Source organism: Gymnoscopelus braueri (genome assembly GCF_963280865.1).
Source record: "Gymnoscopelus braueri genome assembly, chromosome: 21".
Classification (NCBI taxonomy): Eukaryota; Metazoa; Chordata; class Actinopteri; order Myctophiformes; family Myctophidae; genus Gymnoscopelus; species Gymnoscopelus braueri.
This window is the reverse complement of record NC_137623.1, coordinates 7,415,895-7,439,219: the sequence shown is the minus strand read 5'-3', so window position 1 is coordinate 7,439,219 and position 23,325 is coordinate 7,415,895. Positions and strand designations below refer to the sequence as shown.

General features: G+C 40.4%; 2 protein-coding genes across 2 annotated transcripts in view; both read left to right on the top strand.

Moving 5' to 3' along the window:
- Positions 1–2,844: 2,844 nt before the first annotated feature.
- LOC308077525 (patched domain-containing protein 3-like) lies at positions 2,845–11,529 on the top strand (the record flags this gene model as incomplete). Its single annotated transcript, XM_080418273.1, has 6 exons — positions 2,845–3,564; positions 4,251–4,372; positions 5,243–5,388; positions 7,401–7,752; positions 9,326–10,601; positions 11,422–11,529. The coding sequence occupies 6 exons, from the start codon at positions 2,845–2,847 to the stop codon at positions 11,527–11,529; spliced, it is 2,724 nt and encodes a 907-aa protein (XP_080274399.1).
- A 6,749-nt stretch (positions 11,530–18,278) lies between these two features.
- The window catches only part of gpr158a (G protein-coupled receptor 158a), a gene marked incomplete at both ends in the record, with an annotated part of 115,836 nt that continues 110,789 nt past the window's right edge, over positions 18,279–23,325 (top strand). Inside the window, 2 exons of the mRNA XM_080418344.1 lie at positions 18,279–18,766; positions 19,619–20,194. Of these exons, the coding sequence (XP_080274470.1) occupies positions 18,279–18,766; positions 19,619–20,194 (1,064 nt within the window). The remainder of the gene's footprint in view (positions 18,767–19,618; positions 20,195–23,325) is intronic.

The following is a 23,325-nucleotide window of genomic DNA, read 5'->3' as shown; positions in this document are numbered from 1 at the left end:
TATATGTCTGGTGTCATTATAATGTCTATCATTGTAGTGCAACTCTGATTATTATTATGTAGGTTTTGTTCAGGCATAAAAGTTTCTTACAGTATGTACTGGACCAGTCTTTCATCCATGACAGCGTGCAACATGCATCCCTTACACACAGCGAACAGCAAGGTGTCTGGCTCCCTGTCCATCAAAGAATTGATTTAACAATACAGTACTGTTGGTTAACCCATTAAGACCTGCGGCGATTCTTAAAAATGTTTTCTAAATCCTAACAGTTTTTTGAAAAAAATCTGGAAAATATTTTTTCACAATTTTTCAAAAATAGCAGATCTACAAGCTCATAGCGCGGCACTCGGTGCCGCGCTATGAGCTTGTATATCTGCTATTTTTGAATAGCCAAAGAAATCTAAAGTGACACAGATGCGTTCCAGGTATCAATGGGTTAAATAAACCAGGGGTCTTCAACAGGTGGTCTGGGACCCCTAGGGGGTCCTCAGAGTTACTACAGGGGGTCCGCAAAAATCTTTTTGTGATATGATTATTATTTATTTTTTTACATTAACCACTTGAACCCTAGCATCCCTTTTCTTAGGAGAACTTTAGCCAAAAATAGCAGATCTACAAGCTCACGACGCCTCGCAGTTGTAGATCGGCTATTTTTGGCAAAGAGTTATAGGTGTAGAGGGAAAAAAGAGCAGCAAACGTTTATCTGAAACACAATTTTATACAATATAGAGGGGGTCCCTGCTTCATCTCTCTCTCAGCTAGGGGGTCCCTGAAAACGTTGAAGACCCCTGAAATAAAGCATTACATGGTTTAGTGCCCAAATGCATTTCTGAACTTGTACTACACCATGAACCATCCAGACTTAATCTCAGGTCGTCTGGGACAGGTCTGCTAATCATTATGAATCCAAAATCAGAACTAAACATGGAGAAACAGTGTTCAGTCTTTACCACCTACGAACTGTGTTCTTTAAATTCAAAGCTGAAGACCTTTCTTCTGCACTGCCATTTCATTCTCGAATGTCCTTTTATCGTGTGTTTCTTTTGCTCTTGTCTTACCCCTCTCATGTTTTGTGTGAATCACTTTGAATTTTCTTGTTTTTGAAATGTGCTGTACCAAAAACCTGCCTTGCCTTGCTTTAGTGCAGTGGTTCTCAACCTGTGGGTCGGGACCCCCAGGGGGGGGCCCACATGATGTTTTTGGGGGTCCCTAGATGACAGTGAAGTGACAATTTAATGACTTTTAAGACCTTCTAATGCCTAAAAACAAAAAAAAGACAATTACATTACTGGTCAAACATTGGCCAAATTGTCAAATAATATAAGAAAGAGGCAACAATTGTGGAAAATAGCAGATCTACAAGCTCACAACGCATCGCAACGCGAGGAGTTGTGAGCTTGTAGATCTGCTAATTTCACAGTATTTATCTGTGGAACCGAGTCACACTACATGTAATGAATCAACTCCTACATTCCAGGTGCTTATCAGGGTGGGGGGTCACCAGTTCAAATATGATTTAAGGGCGGGGTCGCGGCCTGAAAAGGTTGAGAACCACTGCTTTATTGTACCAGATGGTAGACCAGCTCTGCCTCATGTGGTTTTGCTACTGTCAAAACAACAAAAAACATGATTTTACATGCTGCCACACGGCTGATATGCATGTCATAAATAACAATACTTACAACTCTTACACGTTGGCCTTATGACATGCAAACAAACAACAAAACTTAATTCAAATAAACTTTAACATCAGGCTTTACCTAGTTACACAATGTGAAAACTGAAACAAGCCGTTTCCAACAGCTTAAAACTGACACTTTATTCCAGTTTAGTGATTTACTAATCATTAACAGAACAGCAGAAGTATAGAGGATTAATAGTTAAGCAGAATTTACGCAACAGCAATAGTTATGCAAACACATTAATACACACATAGGCCTACAGTACGCACGTGTGAACTTACGCATTTCTCTTTTTAGCATTAACAACTGAGCATTTGCTGGTCATTAATTATTCTATAGGCACTGTTGACACATTTGAGATGTTGTTGGCATACAGTATTGTGTATATGCTTATGTAGTACAACACCACAGCTTCTAAAATATCATGTGTTCTTTCCCAAAACAACAGCTTTATGGCCTGTTCTGCCTTCCCCAGTCCGTGGATTGCTGGCATGAGAAGATTGGATATTAACTGACTTTAGTGTGATGATAAGTAAGAGGTTTCATTGTCTTTCACTGGTATAACCCTAACCCTATAATCACCTTTTACCGCAAACATCAAACCATTATGACAATAGCTTCCCCTGAAGTTATCAACCTATAGTAACCTTTTTAGTATAAAAGTATGGTTTATGTAATATATTTACTATGACTCAGCTATGGGAACACAAGACAATGCCAAGGGTTTACATACTCACCCTAAGAGGACTTACAAACTGTGGCCAAGATGCTAAATATTGACTTTCCATGTGTCTTTTGACTCACTAACCTGTAGTAACCCACGCCTGGCCCCCTGAGCTCATTTTATGGCTGTCTGCGAACAACAGTGTGGGTCATTAAGGAAGTACTTGACCCCAGACCAAGGAAGCTAAATTAATCTACCTTCCTTGTCCCAAGACCAAGAGGTATTTCCTCCCTCTCCCGACATGAATTATATATTCCTGGAACGCAGTCAAACCCAACCTTTATTATTACTGCCAGTCACACCTTTGAGGGAAAACAATATATATAACCTTGTGACACTGCTGTGCCTCATAACTAAGTGCATATTGACTTGACAGGCTTCAAAGACACATCATATCAGCCTTAAGAGACCAAGAGATTCTAACCCAAGCCTTTTAACATGGGATGCAAACGGACCGACTGCATCGAGAAGCCACTTTCCCGCCTTTTTGAGAAACTCGGATGGGCAGTGGGCTCGTACCCCGTCTGGTTCTTCGTCGTACCGTTGGTGGTCTCTGCCGCTCTGGGAGGAGGCTTCTGCTTTCTGAAAGACAGGGAGGACAACGATATCGAACGGCAATTCACGCCGAGGGACGGACCCTCTAAGAAAGTGAGAGAATTTGTCGTGGAGAACTTCCCTTACGACGAGGCTTCGTTTTCGAGCCAGAGGCTGTACACAGAGGGCAAGTACGCGTCTCTCATCGTGGTGTCCACTGATGACTCCAACATACTGACAGAAGAAGCGTTTGAGGACATCATAACGCTGGACACTAAAGTCAGGAACATCTCTGTTGTCATGGACCACCGACCCCTGAACTTCACGGACTTGTGTGCAAAGACAAACGGAGCGTGTGTTTCAAATGACATCCTGAGAATTATTAACTACAACGCCAGCAAAATTGAGCATATTAACATTACGTTCCCTTTGTACACGGTGGGATCCAAACAGACGTTTTTGGGCTCTGCGATAGGTGGCGTTGGGCAAAATGACAAGGGCACGGTGCAGTCTGCTAAAGCTGTGAAGCTCATGTATTTTCTGAATAATGTCAAAGGTGCCGATGTGTGGCTGAAAGAATTCCAAGATATGTGTTCAAAAGAGGAAGACAATAGGAACATCAAGGTACGTGTGTCTGCAATTATGTATAACAATCAGTGGTGGAAAAAGTACTACATTTTTTTACTTAAGTAAAAGTATCAATACTGCAATGTAGAAATACTAAAAGTCTGGAATTCTAAATTTACTTGAGTAAAAGTACAAAATTATTGGTATCAAAATGTAGTTAAAGTATACCAAAAGTAGAAAGTACTCATTATGCAGAATGTCCCATTTCACAAGTTTTCAAATGTATAAAATGTATACAAATCTTTTGAAAATAGCAGATCTACAAGCTCACAATGTGTGAGCTTGTAGATCGGCTATATTTCAAATGGCCAAAATGTAAAGGGTTTAAGTGGTTACTCTATGTTTTGTAATAATAATCAAAAACAAAAAAGTAACTAAACTAAAGTTTTCAAATAATTGTAGTGGAGTAAAAGTACAATATTTGCCTCTGAGATGTAGTGGAGTAGAAGTAAAAAATACTGAAAATTGGAAATACTCGAGTAAAGTATAAATACCTCAAAATTGTACTTAAGTACAGTACTTTAGGCCACTGACAATAACATTTTATTTTTGTTGGAACTTTCTAAATCTCTAGATTCTAATTCAATAATGATTCCGAAGACACTTATAGCAGAGATATGTATAAAAACGGAACAATAAAAAGGTTGAATGCAAATGATGCTTTTCCTGTGTAACTACACTAGGTGGCCTACTATACATCCCAGTCCAAACAGGAGGAGATAGAGAAACACACCACTGATGGAATCCCACTATTCTCCATCACATATGTTCTAGCCATCTCCTTCTCTGTACTGTCCTGCCTGAGGTAAGATACGGCACTAGTATGTAACTTTTTAGTAGTATGTTAATGCATTGGTTCTCAAAGTGGGGTCCGGGGACCCCCAGGGGTCCTTCAGGGAGTTCCAGGGGGTCCCCAGATAAATGATGGATAGTTAGTAACCAAATGGACCCTTATAGGTCTGTAACTCTGAGAGTGTACAAATGGAACCAAATGGACCCGTTATGTGTACACTCTCAGAGTTAAATTATCATTGATTTTACAATATAAATTGGGGTCCCAGAGATAGAAATGCAATTAAATGGGGGTCCATAGCCTGATTGATTGATTGATTGAAATTTTTATTAGGCAAAAAGAATGTAAAACAACACAGTTACATTTGTAATGCTTTTGACTAAAAGTTCCGGCCAAAAAAGTCCTTGCGGACTTGTTTCCGTTGGGGTCCTTGAATGCATGTCCTAATGCATGTCAAACTGGGGGTCCTTGAAATAAAAATGGCTGAGAATCACTGCTAGAGCCGTAAAAATAATAAGTGTCAATTTGGGGGTCCTTGACATGAAACACTTTGATAACCACTGCGTTAATGTATGTTAATACAAAATAACTTATATAATTGGTGTGGTTGTATTTAGTCTCCCTGCTCAAATTCTCCCTGCGTAAATTAAGGTCCTACTTGATCATACTACAGTGTCACACTAAAGCATCAAAAGTAGCAGATCTACAAGCTCGTAGATCTGCTACTTTAGCTATTTTTTTATTTGAATCCTGAAAAGTAAGCAGTTTTGGACATAAGGTTCCCACCCGACAGAGACGATATGGATATGGATATGGATATTGATAACAATGCCCAATCGCTAATATGCTGACTGTGTGGTTTTGGTGGTGTTATTGTCTTAGGCTGGACAACGTGAGGAATAAAGTGTGGGTGGCTGCCATCGGTGTCCTCTCTGCAGGCCTGGCCGTGCTGTCCTCGTTCGGCTTGATGTTCTACATAGGGGTTCCCTTTGTTATCACTGTGGCAAACTCCCCCTTCCTCATACTGGGTAAGGCATTGTGTCAATGTTGTATGTGTGTAATGATGATGTCAAGATCGCCCTCTTTAAAGCTTACTGTACACCACTGTATAATATTTATTTATTATGCCCACTTGTGGTGCAGCTACGGTAAGGTAAATATAATAAGTTGTGGGTGGCATTTAATGATGCTCTCAGAGGACATAGTGCCTGACAATTGTTTGTAAACAGTGGTGTTTTTGATTGATTGAATACTTTATTAGACATGAAATGCAAACAGCATGAATACAGTCAATCATTTGGTCTAAAAGGATAATGCCAAAAATGTCCTTGCGGTCTTGTTTCCATTGGGGTGCTACTGTATGTATTCAATTCATCAACATAACATAAAAAATAACACCAAAATTCTATATCATCACAAATATAAAACACTATAATGTACAGAGTAGGAAAAAATGGGAGGGGGTGAATGGGGTAAAAGAGGGGGGGGGGTTGATCACCTGTCTAAGGGAGAAGTGATATTTACCTCCCCCTTTGGCCTCCCACTCCCACCACTAGATGCTGTTCTCAGGAATCTGATGTCCAGTTTTATGGCGAGGTTAAAAAAATGAAGGACTCAAAAAATGAAATGATAATGGCTTTAACCATGCCTAAGAAGAGCAGCATATACTATATACTCCCCTTGTTTTTGGAGACATTGGAGAGGCTGTCTGTATGGTTTTTAGATTCACCTCTTTTTTTATACTTTGTTTTTGTTTTAACCTGGTAATACCTGAGGCGATTCTTAAAGATTTTTACAGTTTTTTGAAAAAAATCCCCAAATTTTTTTCTCAAGATTTAAAAAAAATAGCAGATCTACAAGCTCATAGCGCGGCACTCTGTGCCGCGCTATGAGCTTGTAGATCTGCTATTTTTGAATAGCCAAAGAAATATAAAGTGACACAGATGTGTTCCAGGTCTTAATGGGTTAATCTTTGTTGTGTTGTCCCCTTTTATTGTCTTTTATATGGACCTGGAGTCTGTATAAACCAGTATGTCATGCTGCCATGTTATCTGTTTTGATAAACGCTGGATGCTACTGTTTTTAATACGCTGCTCAGTTTTAATTCACTGCACTTTAGGATTTTATGCTTATTTTTATTGCTAATTTTGGTTTCATGTGCAAGCATGTAGGTACTGTACATGACAAATAAAGTGAACCTTGAAATAAAGATTGATCGATTGTATGTCGTAGAGCCCAGTAATTGTAGTCAAGAGACCTATTTTCATGACCCACATGTACTGTAGGTCATGATACCTGAATTTCCCCGCAGGATCAATAAAGGTTTATCTTATCTTATATGCTATAAATAATACAGTACACACTGCATACATCCTGTGTCTCCTCTACGCCGTCCCCCTCTGAGCCTTCCACCTGTCTGTCTCAATAGGAAAATACAAGGGGAATTGAACTTGGGGGGAAAAAAAGATACATCATTGATTGTATAATAATCAGGTCATTCCACCATTGTTGACTTTGACAGCAAATTTTGATTTAGTTTTAGTCAGTCTTTTGAACAAGATACTGTTTAGTTTTAGTCATGTTTTAGTCACCTGAATTTTTTTACTTTTAGTCTAGTTTTAGTCGACTAAATATCATAAGATTTTAGTCGACTGAATCTACAGTTGATTTAGTCGACTAAATAAATGTGTTGGTGGGCCGTGATGGCATCGAAATGATTTTCACTTAGCTGCATGCCAAAAATAGTCGATCTACAAGCTCACAACGAGTCGCAGCACGAGGATCACTTGATCTACAAGTGAGCTTGTAGATCAACTATTTTCGGTCTGTGGCACCCGTGATGACTTGATGATTTTAGTCTAGTTTTTATTTGTTGACGAAATTGTCAGTATATTTAGTCATAGTTTTAGTCGTCATAGCTTAATTTTTATTTCATTTTTATTTAGTTTTCGTAAGTGAAAAAAGGTAGTCGACAGACAGTTTTCGTCATAGTTTTAGTCAACGAAATCAACACTGCATTCCACGTATTCTCCTTTTTCAGGAATCGGCGTCGACGACATGTTCATCATGGTGTCCAACTGGCAGCGCACCAAGGTCAATGACCCGGTGCCCACGAGGATGGCACACACCTACCGGGAGGCGGCCATGTCCATCACCATCACCACGCTGACCGACGTGCTGGGCTTCTACATCGGCCTCCTGTCCGACTTCCCGTCCGTCCAGTACTTCTGCCTGTACACGAGCACCGCCATCTTGTTCTGCTACGTCTACAACGTCACCTTCTTCGGAGCCTTCCTGGCTCTGAACGGCAGGAGGGAAGCCAGCAACAGGCACTGGCTGACCTGCGCGAAGGTTCCGTCCGAGAACCCCGACGGTTCCTCTAAGATGTATAGGTGAGAACCTTCAGCCAGAGGCTCAATCAATGTTCTCCCCCCGAACATGCATACAGAGCGATATACAGTAGGTTAGTTAGTTAGTTAGTTAAAGTTTATTTCGGTCAATAAAACCAAACACACATTATGGCATTTCATACAATAAAATACAAAACAATTAAAAACAAAAGCAAAGCAGAACAAAACTGCTTGACCGAAAAGGCGTAGGCTGAAGCTAATAGCTTATGGTGCCTACCCTTCTTGCATTGATTAATCTATTAAAACAGAAAATCTATTATTTATACTCAATCATTGAAAAAGAAAATATTCCTAAATCGAAATATATATATATATAATATTTCTATGCTATATAAAACAGAAAATGAATTGCGTAATCAATCATTGATAATATTTCTATACTTTAAATAATTGCTTAATCAACAATTCCACATATTTCCTATAGCAATGTATATAATTATCCTATCATATTATATTAACATATTTCATTACAATTTAAATTTTATACATTTTCTTAAATTTGCCAATAGAACTACATATTTTTTTAATCATTTTCACAGTTATTCCATATTTGTATTGCTTTTGCAGAAACACATAGTTTTTTTATATTTGTTCTGGTGGCCACAAGGTGGCCACTGGCCAGTGACTTTGACCAGTTTCACTTATCAAAACCTTTGCATCATGCATGTCACACAAACAGAATGCTGCACACAAAGTTGTGGAAGTTAAACGGTGGATTTGTGGATATAGGACTCTATATGAACAAACTTCTTATATCAACAAAACGCATCGCATTGTGTTTGTGTGACATGCATGATGCAAAGGTTTTGATAAGTGAAGCTGGTCAAAGTCACTGGCCACCTACTGTAGACTCTCTTTCATGCCAACTGCCATCAGCCTGTATACAGTGGTAGAAAGTAACTAAGTACATTTACTTAAGTACTGTATTTAAGTAACATTTTGAGGTATTTGTACTTTACTTGAGTATTTCCAATTTCCAATACTTTTACTTCTACTCCACTACATCTCAGAGGCAAATATTGTACTTTTACTCCACTACAATTATTTGAAAACCTTAGATACTAGTTACTTTTCAGATATAAATTATGATATTATAAAACATACATTTACCACTTTATTTTCTACATAGGCTATTTGAAAATACACACACGCGTCGCGACGCGTTGTGAGCTTGTAGATCTGCTATTTTCAAACATTTTAGTACTTTTACTTTTGGTACTTTAAGTACATTTTAATGCAAATACTTTTGTACTTTTACTCAAGTGAATTTAGAATTCCGGGCTTTTACTTTTACATTGCAGTATTGATACTTTTACTTAAGTAAAACATTTCAGTAATTTTTCCACCACTGCCTGTATAATGCTTAAGAACTCTCTCCCTCAATACATACAGTACAGTATGGTCCTGTGTCGGCCCTGATATGGTGTGATTATGTCCATCTGTGTTTGTCTCTGTTTGTCTGTAGTTTACTTATTTATTTGTTACACTGTGCTGCTGTAACGCCACAATTTCCCTTCGGGGATTAATAAAGTATATCTCATCTCATCACTTATAGCATCTGCTGTGTCGGAGGCGACTACGAACGAGCGACGGGAGCGGAAAAAGAACAGCCGGTGAATCGCTTCTTCAAGAGCTATTACGGCCCGCTGCTGACCAAGCCGTGGGCCAAAGCCGTCGTGATCTTGGTGTACGCGGGTTACTTGGCCGGAAGTATCTACGGATGCCTTCACGTCGAGCAGGGGACCGACCTTAAGGATCTAGCGGCCGACGATTCCTACGTCATAAAGTACTACGACAGCGACAGGCGGTACTTCTCTAACTACGGTCCGAACGTGATGATCGTGATCACGGAGAACTTTCCGTACTGGGATGAAACGAAGAGGTCTGAGCTTCAGGCCTGCGTGGACGACTTTAACAAACTGCCGTTTGTGGACAAGAGTTTATACACGTCCTGGCTGGACTCGTACGAGCAGTATGGAAAGGACGCAAGTCTGGACCTTAACGATGAAAACGTTTTCGTGGCGAACCTTTTTAACTTTTTTAAATTAGCGCCAGAATTTAAGCAAGACGTCAACGTGACAGGAGGAGCCCTCCACGTGTCCCGCGTCTTCATCCAGACGGTTCACATCGCCAACGCCAGCATGGAGATCCTGATGGTCAAGAGTCTCGGAGAAGCGACGGAGAAATGCTCCCGAAGAAACGTGTCCGTAAAGGTCTATCATCCGGCGTTCATTTACTACGACCAGTACGCCGTCATCGTGAGCAGCACCGTCCAGAGCATCGGCGTCACCACCGGCGTCATGCTGTTGATCTCGCTCCTACTGATCCCCAACCCGCTCTGCTCGCTGTGGGTGACCGTCTCCATCGGCTCGGTCATCGTGGGCGTCACGGGCTTCATGGCGCTGTGGGGGGTCCGCCTCGACTCCATCTCCATGATCATTCTGGTCGTCTGCATCGGCTTCACCGTGGACTTCTCCGCTCACATCTCCTACAGCTTCGTCTCGAGCAAGAAGCGGAGCGGCGACGAGAAGCTGGTGGACGCTCTCTTTCTGCTGGGCTATCCCATCATGCAAGGGGCTCTGTCGACCGTCCTAGGGGTCCTGGTCTTAGCCGCCTCGAAGAATCACATCTTCAGGACGTTTTTCAAGATCATGTTCTTGGTGATGATCTTCGGGCTGGTGCACGGCGTCACTTTTATCCCCGTGTTCCTCACATTGTTTACGTGCAGCGCTTCAGAGAAACAGAAGGTTAAAGAGAGACCAGAACCCCAAGGCCAAGTGATGCCGTATGATGTTATGCAGGATAAAATGAAAGCTGCAGGGTCCAGTTTGGTATGTTATGACAACAAAGGTTTTATGACTGATCCTTTTGGCCACTGGCAACAGAGCATTACTACGCAGCACACGCATTTTCATGTCATACAAAGCAAAATGATCAAAACCCTGAACTGTGGCAGTGATCCAGATTGTCCATAACATAAAAGGTGATATTTCTTCCCCCATTAGCTTACTGTATATAACATTTTATATTGTTATTTTTTTAATATTAGACTGTAAGTTATATTTATACAGCATATGAAATTAAATCCATGTTTTCTTTTAAACATTTCCATGTCATTTTATCAGATTTTTCATGTTTGAGCAGCAAAAATATATACACAGTATGTACAGTATTTGCACTTTTATAATGGCAGGTTTAATTTGTTCTTAAAAATGGCAAATGGTGCATTTATTTTGCGTTTTTTATCCGAAGCGCTTCACATAGATTGTGCATTACATTCACCCATTTCACACACACATTCATACACCGATGGCGGAGGAAACCATGCAAGGCACCAACCTGCTCATCGGGGAGCAATTTGGGGTTCAGTGTCTTGCTCAAGGACACTTTGGCAAAATAAACCAATTAAAAAATATATATAGTTCTCTATTTCACAGCGATCTTATTATCACAATAACAGCATTACAGGTCCAGTACACATGAGGCCACATTTCTCCAACAAGAGAGAAGCACTTTAGAATAGGAATGACAGCCGACCATCATGAGAGTTAATTGAACGTGAAAACGTACCTATGGGCTTTGCACCGTAAAGACTGTATAGGTACAGTAAGAGCTCAATGGCCGTGTATATATATATTCTCATGCATGCAGAGCCCTCGGCCATCTCCCAGCTCTGTCACCCTCCTCTGTCACGCCTGTCTTCCTTTGACCGTCCTGGCTGGACCGAGATGTCTCTCTGGCCCACACAGCGTGACGTGACATGCCCCTACGCCCAGGAGAGAGAGAGAGAGAGAGAGAGAGAGAGAGAGAGAGAGCGAGAGAGAGGGGGAAATGGACAGAGAGAGGGAGGGTGAGAGAGAGGGAGGGTGAGAGGAGCGATTGGTGAGGGGTAAAGAGCCAGAGAAGACAACCTGAGAGACAGATCTAATAGGAGAGTGAAAAAAGCCTAGGAGAAAGATTCAGCACCCCACTATGGTTTGGTTGCAGGTCCATCTTTCTCACCATCTTTCTCACTTTTTGCAGGCTTTGTCTATATGCCTCCAAAATCCAAGCATGCGACTGTAGAATAATTTGATTTTGAGCTGCCAATGGTAACAGATATTGCTAAATAAATATTTGTCCTTGGTAAGTTTAATATAGATTAATTCCCATTGAGAAAACAACTAGTGTGGTTTCCACCATACAGCAGCGATATGCTGTAGTGGTGGAAAAAGTATTACATTTTTTACTTTAAAATGATCAATACCATATTGTAGAAACATTAAGTAAACGTCTGGTATTCAGAATTTACTTGAGTAAAAGTACAAAAGTATTGGTATAAAAATATACTTAAAGTACCAAAAGCAAAAGTACTCATTGTGCAGAGTGTCCCGTTTCAAGATTTCAAAATGTATAAAAATCTTTTGAAAATAGCAGATCTACAAGCTCACAATGCGTCGCGATGCAACGCATTGTGAGCTTGTAGATCGGCTATTTTCAAATTGCTGAAATGTATATAGGGCTCAAGTGGTTAATGCATGTTTTGTAATAATAATCAAAATCTACAAGTAAAGTTTTCAAATAAATGTAGTGGAGTAAAGTACAATATTTGCCTCTGAGATGTAGTGGAGTAGAAGTAAAAGTACTGAAAACTGGAAATACTCCAGTAAAGTAAAAAATACGTCAACCTTTTTACTTCAGTACAGTACTTGAGTAAATGTACTTAGTTACATTACACCACTGCTTCACTGTGAGAGAGAGAGCCCTCTGTCTTTCTCCTGGGACTCCCTCTTTCTTTGCTGTTTTCTTGAGTTTTCTGTTCATCATTTATAGAAAAGATAAAGCAGATTTATGAGGGTGTCATGTGTCACTCACTCATACAGACACAAGCAGCCAAATGTTCCGCAAGACTGTGCATAACAACAAATATATAATATAACAAGATGATAATTGTGTTATAGTGTCACACTGTGCGTCGGGGAATTGGACCCAGATGCATCATGATGTGATGACAGGAACAAGCTAATTTTAGAATATTTATTCACATGAAAACCAGGAAACACGAGGAGCTCTGGGAAATAACACTGGTAGCACCAGGAACACTGGGAACACCAAGAGTAACACAGGACATCTCAAGCACTAAAAATACATAGTGCAATATAAGACAGTATATGGAAAGTCAGAACATAATATAAGTAACATTGCTTAAGAACAGGGGGTATAAATACACACAACTTTTCAGGCCGTGACCCCCATCCTGACAAGCACTTACAATTGTAGGAGTTGAGGCATTACATTTAGTTTGACTCGCTTCCACAGATTAATATTGTGAAAATAGCCGATCTACAAGCTCACAACGCCTCGCATTGCGAGGCGTTGTGAGCTTGTAGATCGGCTATTTTCACAATTGTGGCCTCTTTCTTATATTATCTGACAATTTGGCCAATGTTTGACCGGTTTTTATAGTAGGCCTATAGTTTGTTGATTACTTTTGATGCGGTAATGTTCTTTTTTTCATTTCATTTATCTTTTTTTTTGTATTAGAAAGGTCTTAAAAGTCCTTAAATTGTAACCTTACTGTCATCTGGGGACCCGCCAAAATCATGTGGCCGACCCAAAGGTTGAGAGAGAACCCTTTGGCTTGTTGATTGTAACAGGACACAGGTGACTATGGGGTTAACAATCAGAACAGCTATTTTCAAAAATGTTGCCTATTGTGTAGTTACAAATACTTTTGATGCAGTAATGGTCTTATTTCTTTCTTCTTCTTTTTTTTCCCGAGGCATTAAAAAGGTCCTTAAATTGACACTTCAATGTTATCTGGGGGCAAAAAAAATCATGTGGGGACCACCTGAGAACGACTGCTATATAGCACTGCTGCCACAAAGCACCAGCCCCTCTATGGTTCTTAGTGGTTCTTAGCTTATAGTTTTGGTACTCCTGGTTCTACAAGGCAACATTTGGCAAAGGTTTTATAGCACCTATATCTTAAAAGTGCTATAGCACCTTTAAAATAGGTGCTATATCACAAAAGAGTTCTCCTATGATTATGAGCAAAGAACCTCTTTTAGTGCTATTTATCACAATTTGGGCTGTGAGTGTACAATCAATAGTACAGAGAATTCACACATGTGACAGACAGGGGGAACTGATTGCTATAATCATTAGCAGGTCAAGCACAATCAATGAAATGTTGTCAACACACACACAAGTGCCATTGACTTTTTTTTACTATCGATTATGATCAGTGGTGGAAAGTAACTAAGTACATGCACTCAAGTGCTGTACTTAAGTAACATTTTGAGGTATTTGAACTTTACTTGAGTATCTCCAATTTCCAATACTTTTACTTCTACTCCACTACATCTCGGAGGCAAATATTGCACTTTTACTCCACTACATTTATTTGAAAACTTGAGTTACAAGTTACTTTGTAGATTTCTATTATTATGACAAAACGTACATTAACCACTTCAACCCTATGTACATTTCGGCCATTTGAAAATAGCCGATCTACAAGCTCACAATGCGTCGCATCGCGACGCATTGTGAGCTTGTAGATCTGCTATTTTCAAAAGATTTGTATACATTTGAAAACTTGAAATGGGACACTGTATAATGAGTACTTTTACTTTTGGTACTTTAAGTACATGATGACTTTTATACTTTTACTCAAGTACATTTTGAATTCCGGACTATTACTTGAAACAGAGTGTTTCTACATTGCAGTATTGATACTTTTACTTAAGTAAAAAGAATTGGGTACTTTTCCCACCACTGCTATCGATTAGATCAATAATAACATTCCAAATCGATGCATCCGAGTAGCTACACACACACACACACACACACACACACACACACACACACACACACACACACACACACACACACACACACACACACACACACACACACACACACACACACACACACACACACACACACACACACACACACACACACACACACTCTCTCATAATAGCCACATCTCTCTCCATTGACAATGAATGAGAGGACTGTGGCTGTGTAGCAGCAGGCATGATAAAGCTCCCTTGGATGTATAAGCTCCCATCATTTAAGTCAATCTACAAAATCGATTTCCTCTTCTCATAAGTCTCTTTTGATCATAGAAGATTAGATTCTTCAGATCTCATGGGCTTAATTGGGAGAGAGAGCTGGCAGTGTTCGAAATGCACTGAACTGAGATGGATTAGCAGGCTATACAGTATGAATTGTGTCTTGCTATACAGAACTCTGAATGTGTCCTTCCTTCTTACAACCTCTGGTTGCCCCCACCCCAGAAAAACATACAATAAAATAAAGATATGGTTTATGGTGTAAGATTTACGTGTACATTTGGTCAGCAGTTGACTAATAATTTAGGACAAAAGCACATGAAGATGTCCACGTGTATTATAGTCTTGGGCTACTTACTGTCAGTGGTGGAAAAAGTACTCAAATGTTTTACTTAAGTAAAAGTATCAATACTGCAATGTAGAAGTACTCTGTTACAAGTAAAAGTCCGGAATTCAAAATTTACTTGAGTAAAAGTACAAAAGTATTGGTATCAAAATGTACTTAAAGTACCAAAAGTAAAAGTTCGAAAATGTTTGAAAATAGCAGATCTACAAGCTCACAATGCATTGCGATTCGACGCGTTGTGAGCTTGTAGATCTGCTATTTTCAAATAACGTGGGTATAAAATAGGGCTAAAGTGGTTAATGTATGTTTTATAATGTAATATGTATATCTGAAAAGTCACTAGTAACTACAGTATTCAAATAATTAGTAAGTAAAAGTATTGAAAATTGGAAATACTCCAGTAAAGTAAATGTACCTCAAAATTGTACTGAATAAGAACAGTAATTGAGTAAATGTACTTTGTTACTTTACACCACTGGCTACTGTACATCATTACATAATGCCTGCAGCCATTAGAATGGGTTACTGATTTATCCCATTGACTTGAGCAGTGTGTAACTCTAGCTTTAGTCAATATTGTTGCATTTTTGCTGCACATGCAGATGCTGATGATGAAGTGCATTTATTTTCCGAGGGAAACGTAAAAAGCGCCACCATCCATGACATGCTGGCCCATAGATCCAACACTAATAATATGGAAGAATGGCTGGCAAGCAATCCATTCCAATCCCTATAACCACTAAGACATCTCCGAAAGGATTCCTTTTTTTTAATCACTGCCAGGCAGATTATGGCTCTTCTCTTGGCTGCTGTGTGTTATCAGCACTGGACAGCTCCTCTCTACTGCTCCACCAATAGGGCATAGGCAGTGGTGGCCATTTTCTGGTTCTACTCAAAAAAGGCCATTCATGTTCCCCATAGAGATTTCCAAAAATATTATATATATATATATATATATATATATATATATATATATATATATATATATATATATATATATAGCAATTATTTTAAGCCAGAATCAAGCCACCCATGGGCTCCTGGTGAATCATGCCCATAAAACATTTGATTATTTGAATACTGATTTTTTTGGAAAACCGCAAAACAAAGAGTATTTATTAAATATAGTATATCATATAATTCTTTTTTTTCTTTTTTTTTCTCACAGAATCAAATGTTTTACGGTCATGATTCACCAGGAGCTTGATTCTAGGCTTAAAATAATTGATACAAATATTTTTGGAAATCTCTATGGGAAGTTTTTTTTTTGTGGAACCACAAAATGGCCGCCACTGCTATGCCCTATAGGCCTGTCACAATTATTACATAATTGCCTAATCGCAATCATTATAACTGCAATTATTTTTACATGTTCAAGCATTTTCCCAAAAATAGCGGAAATAGCAGAACTACAAGCTTACAAGCTTGTAGATCAGCTATTTCCGCTATTTTTTACAAGTATAAAATTACTAAACACGTCAGTAATTTCTTATTAGGATTATTATATTTATGATATTTGTCATATCTGCCTTGTGCAATTTGTGATTAAATAGCAGAAATAGCAGATCTACAAGCTCTACAAGCTTACAAGCTTTTAGATCAGCTATTTCCACATAGTTTTACCTTTTTTTTTAATAAAATTATTAAACATGTCAGTCATTTTTTGTATATTCAAGTTATTTGTCATATCTGCCATGTGCAATTTGTGATCATTAAGCCTAAGAACTAAACAGAAATAAAATTTGTATTCATATGTTCCAGTGTTCAATGCACAAAAACACAATGAAATCGTTAATTGCAATTATTTGTGTGACAATTAAAACTTAAATGTATAAAATCGTGACAGCCCTAGTTACATGAGACCTTTAGACCTATATTGGCTATTTGAAAATAGCCGACCTACAAGCTCACAACGCGTCGTGATGCAACAGTGTTGTGAGCTTGTAGATCTGCTATTTTAAAAAAAAATCGAACCTAACAACAGGCAGCGAAGGTGTCAGCCCTGGACAGCTCCTCTCTCTCTCTGCTGTCTGCTCCACCAACCGAACCCAACAGACAGACAGCCAAGTGATTGACACCAGAAACGACCATAGGCGAACCGAGGACACTTCAGAAACATGGGGTAGTAAATATAAGGACGAATGATGTCTTTATGCTTTAGTTACTGCTTGTTGTGGTCGGGAGGAGAAGAAGAGGGCGGGGTATCTTCGTCGTCCAAGTGTGAAGTAATATAGCCTGACGACTCAGTGCTTCAAAAAAAGAAAAAAGAAAATCAGATTTCTCCACTCCTTTCTATTCAGTCTGTGTAGCCTATAGTGTCGGAGGAGGACGTCAACCCGAGCGTTAAAGGCTGTCTTGGTTGTTTCTTGGGCTCTTATAGCAAACGGAGGCAGAGCAGAGAGGAGGAGAAAACAGCTGCAAGAGGAAGGATATATACTCACTCAACAAGCAACTGTATGTGGCGTTTATCTGTAGTTATAGGGACAATAACTGTATGTGGTATCTATCTGTAGTGATAGGGAAAATAACTGCATGTGGTATCTATCTGTAGTGATAGGGAAAATAACTAACTGTGTGGTTTTGAGAATTATAGGCTATACATTTGTCTTATTTTTTCCAGAACGTCAACCGAGCCTGTCTTGGTTGTTTCTTGGCTTTTTATAGCGAACGGAGGCAGAGCAGAGAGGAGGAGAAAACAGCTGCATGTGGCATCTGTAGCGTATAGGGGAGATAACTAACTGTGTGGTTTGGAGGAATAGGCTACACGCTCGTCTTATTTCCCAAGAACGGACCGTATACGGTGGTGGAGCTGGACAAGAAGAAACATCTACAGGTGATGTGATGGTATAGACTGTGATGGTATAGACTGTGATGGTATAGACAGTGATGGTATAGACAGAGAGATCGGTCGTTTTGTCTCTTTTTAATCAGTGCGAGGCAGATTATCGGCTATAGTGTTTTCTCGGCGTGCTGTGGTATCTGGAGCGAAGGTTCAGCACTGGATAGCTCCTCTCTACTGCTTCAGCACTGGACAGCTCCTCTCTTCTGAGGCGCTACTATTTCTAAAAGCAGCGATTTCAAAAACGTTTTCTGGACGGAGGACGATGGCTCCTGTTTACAGGTTCTTCTTCTCGTTACTGTTGTTGCTGCAAGTGGGCTTTGCGATCGGATCCACTCATAAACATGCGGATAGGTCGGCGGCGCAAGGAGACATCAAAGATCAAATCAAATCTCAGCCACACATTCACGGCGGCGCTCCTCAGCCGCATCTTCTCCTCCGAGGCGCGTTGCGCGGCTCTCCAAAGGATGCGACGATACAGGCGCAGGAGATAGAGGAGGATCAGAAGATCGAGGAGCAACAGAAGAGAGTGGAGCGTCTTCCCCGGGTGAAGAAGATAGAGGAGCATCTTCATCTTCCCCAGGTGAAGATAGAGGAACATCTTCATCTTCCCCAGAAGATACTAGAGGAGCATCTTCTAGAGGAGCATCTTCCAAGGGTGGTCACGGCGTTCCTGCACACGGGGGACTCCAGCACCCTCAAGCACGCCAACTGCTCGCGGAGATACGAGCTCGCGTCCCTAAGGAATCGAAGGTCAGTTAAGTCAAAGTATCAATACTGCAATGTAGAAATACTCTGTTACAAGTAAAAGTCTAGGAATTCAAAATTTACTTGAGTAAAAGTGCAAAAGTGTTGGTATCAAAATGTACTTAAAGTATCAAAAGTAGAAAGGACTCATTATGCAGAATGTCCCATTTCACAAGTTTTCAAATGTATAAATTGCATAAAAAATATTTTGAAAATAGCAGATCTACAAGCTCACAATGCCTTGCAATGCGATGCATTGTTGTAGATCGGCTATTTTTAAATGGCCAAAATAAAGGAAGTGAAGTGAAGTGCATGTATCAAAACTCTGCAAAGTAACTAGTAACTCAAGTTTTCAAATAATTGTGGTGGAGTAAAAAGTACAATATTTGCCTCTGAGGTAGTGGAGTAGAAGTAAAAGTACTGAAAACTTGAAATACTCCAGTAAAGTAAAAAATCACACCCTGTGTGAAGTGGGCGGTGTCTTGCTAGCTAATCACAATACTGAATGGAGTCAACCAATCATGTACAAAAAATAAATACATTTATTGAAACACTCTTTATGATGGACGGAACCATAACTTGAAAAAAACCAATATATGGTTTTTTTCAAGTTATGGTTTCTTATATAGGGCTATGCACATGTGTCATGTGACACTGGCCAATCACAGTCCTGAATAGACTGTGATTGGCCAATCACAGCGCAGGATAATTGTACAAATTTCCTGGGCCCAGATCACAGCGCAAGATATTTGTACATTTTTCCAAATCTCACTTACAGGGGCGGTTTCACCGCCCAAAAAGACCTCAAAATTGTACTTGAGAGTAAATGTAGACTACTTTCCGCCACTGTGTCTTTAGGTCCCACGCCACGCCCCCGCACCCCTCCCTGAACAGCGTGCTGGACACGGTGCTCCACGCCACCAACTTCCTCAACATGATCCTGCAGGCCAACCGCTCCAGAGAGCAGAGCCTGCGGCGGGACATCGAGTGGTACCACGCCCTGGTCCGCAGCATCCTGGAGGGCGACGGCAAGATCCACCGCGCGGTGGTCACCTTCAACACGGAGCCCTCGGCCACCGAGCCCTCGGTGCTCCTCCAGGCCACCCGGGCGCATGGCGGCGAGATCGTCCTCCAGGACCTCTCCGGCGCGGCCCACTACCACCTGAAGAACCGCACCGTGGAGACGCTGTGGTACCACGAGGTCAAGGACAGGAAGAAGCAGCACTTGAACTTCCACCGGACCGTGCTGAGCCAGGACTTCAGGTCCATCGACAACTCCCTGAGGAGAGGGGAGAGCTTCATCCCGGACAGGACGCACCTCAGGTGGTCGGCGCCTTACCTGGAGTGCGAGAACGGGAACTTCAACCCGCGGTGGCTCTTGACCCTGTCGGCCGGTTTCTATGGCCTCAAAGAGAACCTGGAGCCTGATTTCAGGTGAGTGCTCACTGTACACACGCACGCATGCACGCTTCTCTTTCAGTGGTGGAAAAAGTACTTACATTTCTTACTTAAGTGAAAGTATCAATACTTTTTACAAAAGTAAAAGTACAAAAATGTTTGAAAATAGCAGATCTACAAGCTCACAATGCGTCGTCGCATCGCGACGCATTGTGAGCTTGTATTGGCTGTTTTCAAATAGCCTAGGTATGAAATAGGGCTGAAGTGGTTAATGTATGTTTTATAATATAATAATGTATATCTGAAAAGTAACTAGTAGTAACTAAAGTTTTCAAATAATTGTAGTGGAGTAAAACAATTTGACTCGAAAATAGGAAATACTCTAGTAAAGTAAAAGTAGGCTACCTCAAAGTTGTACTTAAAGGAGGAGTTCACCCCAAAAATTACTTATTTTCTATCAATTACACACCCCATGAAGCCTTGATTTCATGGATTTATTTTTGTTTTTTGTGGCATTCCTAAGACAATAATTTGATGACGTGTGTATTTCCGGTAGGAGACACAAATAATCTACTTTGTGTCTCTTACCGGATACATTAGCCGGTAGGAGACGGGAATCAAATTATTAGCTTAAGAATGCGACAAAAACAAAACATAATCCATGGATTCAAGGCTGCAATTGATAGAAAATAAGTCATTTTTTGGGTGAACTCCTCCTTTAAGTACAGTACTTGAGTAAATGTACTTTACACCACTGCTTCTCTCCCTTCTGACAAGGCACCCTGAGAGTCACCCCAGGTGCCAATGATGCCGCTAAAAATAACCCTTATGGGCCAATTAATTTTCCAAAGACGCACATCTCCTTATAAGGAAGTGATGCGTGGCCCTTTCCCTGCTTTCTGTATAGAAAGGGTGCCTTTAGAGTTGCAAAGCAGTCTATACATGCCGGTTAATATAGGTTTAGGACACTCGAAAATAGCTGATCTACAAGCTCACAACGCCTCGCGCTGCAAGGCGTTGTGAGCTTGTAGATCTGCTATTTTTGGCTGAAGTTCTCCTGCATGGGAAGCTATAGGGTTCAAATGGTTAATGTAAAATATAATATCCTATCACACAAAGATTTGGTGCCCCCCCCTCTTGTAGTAACTCTGAGGACCCCCTAGGGGGTCCCGGATTTGTGTTTTATTCATTATTAATAGGCCCACGGCAAACCCACTTGGTGACAGCTTGCACCAGCAGGTGTAATAGGCCAGTGGTTCTCAAACTTATTTGTGCCAAGGGCCCTCAAATTGATATATATTCGGCCACGGACCCCCATCTGAAAAGGATTTGTGCCAGAAGAGAAGATTTGTGTTAAAACAAATTCAAAATGATTCAAAACTCTTCCAAACATTTTTCAAAGATTTTCAAAAAATAGCAGATGTACAAGCTCGCAGCGCGGCACAAAGTGACGCGCTGTGAGCTTGTACATCTGCTATTTTTGAATATTCAAATTATAAAAAATTGATAAAGTGGTTAAAATGATTGTGACGGTTTTAACTAATCATGCTGGGGAGTGGGGACCCCCTGGAACCACCCCAAGGACCCCTTGGGCTGGGGGACCCCGGACCCTGTAATAGGCTATGCCATGTTTATGGCTGTGGTGCTACATGAGTCTACTGTATATGCACTAGAATAGTGTTGAGACTCCATAGGATTGTATGAGCGACATCTTGTCAATGAATATTTAATCCATGATCTCTAGTTGTGTGCAGTAGGCGTTCAATGAATCTTTAATTGATACACTGGAGGTTACAGCACATGAGCTCAGGAGGTGGCATATGGATTGCAAAAGAGGGATTATGCTGCAATGAATAAGCCCTTTGCTATTGTTCTGTCAGGAGTCAGGACAACACATGAATGGATAAAGGACAACTCATGAAGGATAGATATTTTTATTGATTATAAAATGAGCAATATATTTATTATGGTTTGGCGATGAATTGGATCTGCTTTTAGGTACTCTGATAAAGCGCATCTCCAAACCATATATAGGGACTCCGGATCCCCTGTACATAAACAGCAGATCCAAAAGGACAGGTGGTAGCTGGGGTGGTGGAGGGGTGAGCAGCAATTATTTAGCAAGACAGCAGTGGTGAAGCACATACTGTAGTTGATTTTGACAGCAAATTTAGATTTAGTTTTAGTCATAGTCTTTTGAATAAAATTCCATTTAGTTTTAGTCATATTTTTGTCATCTGAAATGCTTTAGTTCTTGTCTAGTTTTAGTCGACTAAATATCATAAGATTTTAGTCGACTAAATCTACAGTTGATTTAGTCGACTAAAATTATTTTGGCGGTGCCTTGACGGCTGATTTTACACTTTTTCAGCTATTTTCAGCATTTTACATGCTGAAAATAGCCGATCTACAAGCTCACAACGCGTCGCAGCGCGACGCGTTGTGAGCTTGTAGATCTGCTATTTTCAGAGCGCAACACCCGATCGTAACCAACCATAAAATGACTTGTCTTTTAGTTCTACTGGATCTCTTCTCCACTAGATCCCTCACTAACATTTTTGTCTAGTTTTTATTTGTTGACGAAATTGTCAATATATTTAGTCTTAGTTTTAGTCATCATAGCTTAGTTTTTATTGCATTTTTATCTAGTTTTCTTCAGTGAAAAAAGGTAGTCGACGAACATTTTTCGTCATAGTTTTAGTCGACGAAATCAACACTGGTGAAGCAGCGGCATCAGCGTGAGCGGCAGCAAAAAGCAAGCAGGGATGAGTAGTGCAGACTTCCAGTTTAAATAGAGAGGTTCTGAGAATGAAATGAGTGTGATTGGATGGGTGGATGTGAACGTGGAGCTGAGGCGGTCCAATTGTTGGCCCCGCCCCCTGATCTCCCTGACAGAGTCGGTGCCAAGCTCGACGTTCATTTGTCATCGGCCAGTTCAGATAGCTTTAGTTTTAGAGTACAGTAGGCTACAAATTCTGCCTTTCAGAAGTGAGATATAGCCTACTATAGGATATCCTACATGGTCAGTGTAGCTACCAAATCCTTTTTCTTTTCGAAACGAAAATGGAAGAAGCCTAGCGCTTGATCTATAGCCTTGACGACCATGCAAACTTATGCAAAGGTTAAAATAGCATGCTATTTAGGCAGATGCCAGGTTCAATTGTTGA